General features: G+C 53.4%; 1 protein-coding gene across 1 annotated transcript; it reads left to right on the forward strand.

Moving 5' to 3' along the window:
- The first annotated feature begins 313 nt into the window (after positions 1-313).
- LOC144892757 (uncharacterized) lies at positions 314-3014 on the forward strand. Its single transcript, XM_078781103.1, has 2 exons — positions 314-332; positions 431-3014. The coding sequence occupies exon 2, from the start codon at positions 537-539 to the stop codon at positions 3012-3014; it is 2478 nt and encodes an 825-aa protein (XP_078637229.1). The 5' UTR covers positions 314-332; positions 431-536.
- Positions 3015-4254: the final 1240 nt, after the last annotated feature.

The following is a 4254-nucleotide window of genomic DNA, read 5'->3' on the forward strand; positions in this document are numbered from 1 at the left end:
CCTCTAAAAGTGGTTCTTCCTTTATCAGCTTGCGCCAATTTGCATACATTGTGACAATAAGGAGCTATGGTTTTTAGGTATTAGGTTGTAGACAGCAACCGCCCAGGGTTGTACTACCATCCTGACTTAGGAGCATTAAAGTGGTGCCCGGAACCATCTTACACTCTCGTTGTCAGTGTAGTGAAATCGTATCCGTACTGAACCCGGGTGGGGATGCTCGCTGCTCGCTGTCATTGTTGTCCCCACTAGGGGCGTGACTATAAGACCCGTTGCTGTGTCAGTGCTCCGAGACTTCTCCCTTGTGACATGTTACATCGGTAGCCTCGTTAATGGTACGCCTTTATAGAATATCTAGCTTGCTTGCATTGACTGATATGAATGGCTTTATGAGATGTCGCATCGTATGCTTATTGTGTATTTCTACTTACAGGAATGATCTGATGATCTAAATGCAATTAAACCAAACCGTTGGACTAAAAGTTGTGCGGACCTGAATGGTTTTCCACAACACTTAATTGCATTTATGATCTGCTGACATGGCTGGCAACAAGACGTTGACGGTGTCCATTTTCAGCGCCGACCCACAAGCCACGGACGGAGGCTTGCAACTCAAGCACTGGCTCAAGCAACTGGAGCATCTCTTTAATGAGCCTGATACCGCTCCGACGCCTGCCGCGAAGCTGGCAATATTACACTCAAAAATCGACTACCGGGTCTACCACGCGGTCGCTCAATGCACGACGTATGATCTTACCGTCGCGGAGCTCAAGCGGCTTTATATAAAAGAAAAAAGCCCTGTGTATGCGCGTTATCTGCTGCAGACGCGACGGCAGCAACCCAACGAGCCTATGGATCATTACGCCCAGGAGCTCCGGCAGCTCATGCTGGACAGCGCCCAGCCACGGACTCCCGAGCAGGCTAAAGATGATCGACTTTTAGATGCCTTCATAGCAGGGGTCTCCTCTCAGGAACTACGTCTCAAACTCTTGGAGAAGACCGACCTGACCTTCGCTACGGCGGTTGAGCAAGCGACGGTGTATACCGAAGCGCGGATGCAATCGAACGCCTATGATCGCACGCGCCTTTTGGCGGGCACCTCACTACACGCCCGGCCGGAGAGGACCACTGACGAGGACGTGGATCCGCCTGCTGAACTCCGGGATGCTCCGGAGGATGACCCTACCCTGACAGCTGCCGTTACGACCAGCAGACCCAAGGCCTTGCGCGGGGCCGCATGTTTTTTTTGTGGAGGGCCTCGTCATGCCCGAGTCGTGTGTCCGGCACGTGACGCTATTTGCCATTTGTGCTCGCTAAAGGGACATTACGCGAAAGTGTGCAAGAAATCGGCACGCGGCTCGCGGCCCTTCGACTCGCGCAGCCGCGGTCGCGCAGGCGCGGCAACCTTGAACGGGCTTGTAGCAGAACCCACGAGCCCAGCGCCTTACCCGTCTTCGAAGGGGAGGGCCCCTCTCTGCGGCCCGCTGGGCGCTCAGACAACCTTGACTGGCGCCACCGGAAAGCCACCACCGTCTCATTCTCCATCGGGGACAAAGGCCGCGTCCTTGGCCAAACCTCGAGCCACGCAAGGGAAGAAACAGCTTTCGAATACTACGGAAGCCTTTTGTCAAAGCGACCAAACGGAAAAGGCGATTTCGAATACTACTACGGAAGCCATTTGTCAAAGCGACCAAACGAAAAAGGCGATTTCGAATACTACGGAAGCCTTTTGTCAAAGCGACCAAACGAAAAAGGCGATTTCGAATACTACGGAAGCCTTTTGTCAAAGCGACCAAACGAAAAAGGCGATTTCGGCTACAACGGAAGCCTTTATCTGCCAGGAGTGTCAAAAGGCGATGTCAAATACTACTGAGGCCTTTTCTCATCGGATTTTGAATCGCGAAACACCGGAATGCTGGGGAAAGCCCTCTGATGACGATAATGGATTCCCCATGGTCAACGCAGACTCCGGCCACGATCGCAAAACTGCTGCTGGTGTAGGATCCACCCGCGAGGCTGGTCCGACCCATTCGGGGGGCTCAGTCCCGCTCCCAGCTGCCTCGTCTGGCCTGGCTCAAGCCCTTATTCCCCTTATGGTTGAGGGCCATTGTGTTCAGGCCTTGGTGGACACCGGATCTACGGATAGTTTTATCGACCAGCGACTTGTGCTCAGGCATGGATGGCGGATCGGGCGGTCTACACGACGGATCTTCATGGCTTCCCAGGGACTCCGGCTTAGCACAAAAGGGGAATGCCGATTGAAACTAGTGCTAAAGGGACGGGTTTTCCCTGATGTACACCTTATGGTTTTACCCGCATTATGTGCTGATATTCTGCTAGGACACGATTTTCTTAAGCTGCATGGACGTCTGGTAATGGAGTTCGGTGGGCCTGACACTCTTGTTGTGGGGGCGGACGACGCGCTAACGGTGTGCGCCCTAGCGCAAATGGACGTCCGTCCGCTTTCGCTGTTCCCCAATCTAACCTCCGACTGTACCCCTGTCGCGGTAAAATCGAGACGCTACTCTCGCGCGGACATGCAATTCATTGCGGACGAAACGACTCAGCTCTTGAAAGACGGCATCATAGAACCTAGTAGGTCGCCGTGGCGTGCCCAGGTCTTAGTGGTGCGCAGCGAGGCCCATCGCAAACGCATGGTAATCGACTATTCCCAAACGATTAACCGCTTTACACAGCTGGATGCCTACCCCCTTCCGGGGATGGACGCGCTAGTGCAACAGGTGTCCCAGTATTCGGTCTATAGTACTCTCGATCTCCGTAGTGCGTACCACCAGATCCCTATCTCTAGGGCGGATCGTATCTATACCGCTTTCGAGTCGGGGCAGCGGTTGTACCAATTTACACGATTGCCCTTTGGGGTGACGAACGGGGTCGCTTGTTTCCAGAGGGCCATGGATGACCTCGTTGCGCGGGAGCACTTAACCGATGTTTTCGTCTACCTCGATAACCTTACGGTTTGTGGATATGACCACAAATGCTCGTGTGATGACGTCTGATGGTCGTGAGACTACTGTCTCCGTTCGTCATCTTGCCCCTTGCGGGGTCGACGACCTTAGTAGGGAATCGGACGAACCAGTCGAACCCGTCTATGAGACTATGACCTCTCCCGACGCTCCCATCGCCGACAGTCCACCGACCCTCCCCCCGTCGAGACTGCCCGGGTCCGACGACTTGGCGTTACCCCCTTCATCACCCGACCCTGTTGACGCCTCTGACACCGGGGACACAGGGTTACGAGACGCCGTACCCGGGGAATTTCGAACGCGTGCTGGCAGAGAAATTCGCCGCCCGGCCCGCTACGGTTGGGCCGACTAATACTCCGCGCCCATGCTGACGCTCACTCGCTTTTAGCCACGCGGCCGTATAATTCTGACGGGGGGTGAATGTAGTGAAATCGTATCCGTACTGAACCCGGGTGGGGATGCTCGCTGCTCGCTGTCATTGTTGTCCCCACTAGGGGCGTGACTATAAGACCCGTTGCTGTGTCAGTGCTCCGAGACTTCTCCCTTGTGACATGTTACATCGGTAGCCTCGTTAATGGTACGCCTTTATAGAATATCTAGCTTGCTTGCATTGACTGATATGAATGGCTTTATGAGATGTCGCATCGTATGCTTATTGTGTATTTCTACTTACAGGAATGATCTGATGATCTAAATGCAATTAAACCAAACCGTTGGACTAAAAGTTGTGCGGACCTGAATGGTTTTCCACAACAGTCAGGATTACTGCTCTTACTTTCTGTCTCACTCAAATTATATCTACCGGGCTAGCTTTAATCTCTCTCGCAAACAAACAAATCTCTTTCTGTCTTCTACCGACTCCTCTCCGGCCTTGCTCCCCCAGCTCTCTCTGTGCTCTGTCCCCCCAATATTCCTTCAGGTCGCACAAGATCTGCCTGCAACCCTCTTATGGTTAAACTGCCAAAGTCTAGGCTCTCTGCTCACCTTCACTCTTTCATTCCCCTTTTCTCCCGCCTCTGGAACAAACTCCCCCACTCCCTTCAATCCCACTCCTCCCTCCAGGTCTTTAAAACAGCTGTTCACCACCATCTCTTATCGTCCCCCATCGAAAACCTTGATCTTTTCTACCCCTGGTAATTCACCCCAGAGTCCTTGCAGTGTTCATATGTTTTAATCCTCTCCCACCTCCCCCCAAGTCCTCCCGATGTCCCTGCTCTCAAATGTTGTGTTTGTGTCCTTCCCCCTCTTCCCCCTCTCTCCCCATCTTGTCTGC

Source organism: Myxine glutinosa, chromosome 6 (genome assembly GCF_964187855.1).
Source record: "Myxine glutinosa chromosome 6, kmMyxGlut1.1, whole genome shotgun sequence".
Lineage (NCBI taxonomy): Eukaryota > Metazoa > Chordata > Myxini > Myxiniformes > Myxinidae > Myxine > Myxine glutinosa.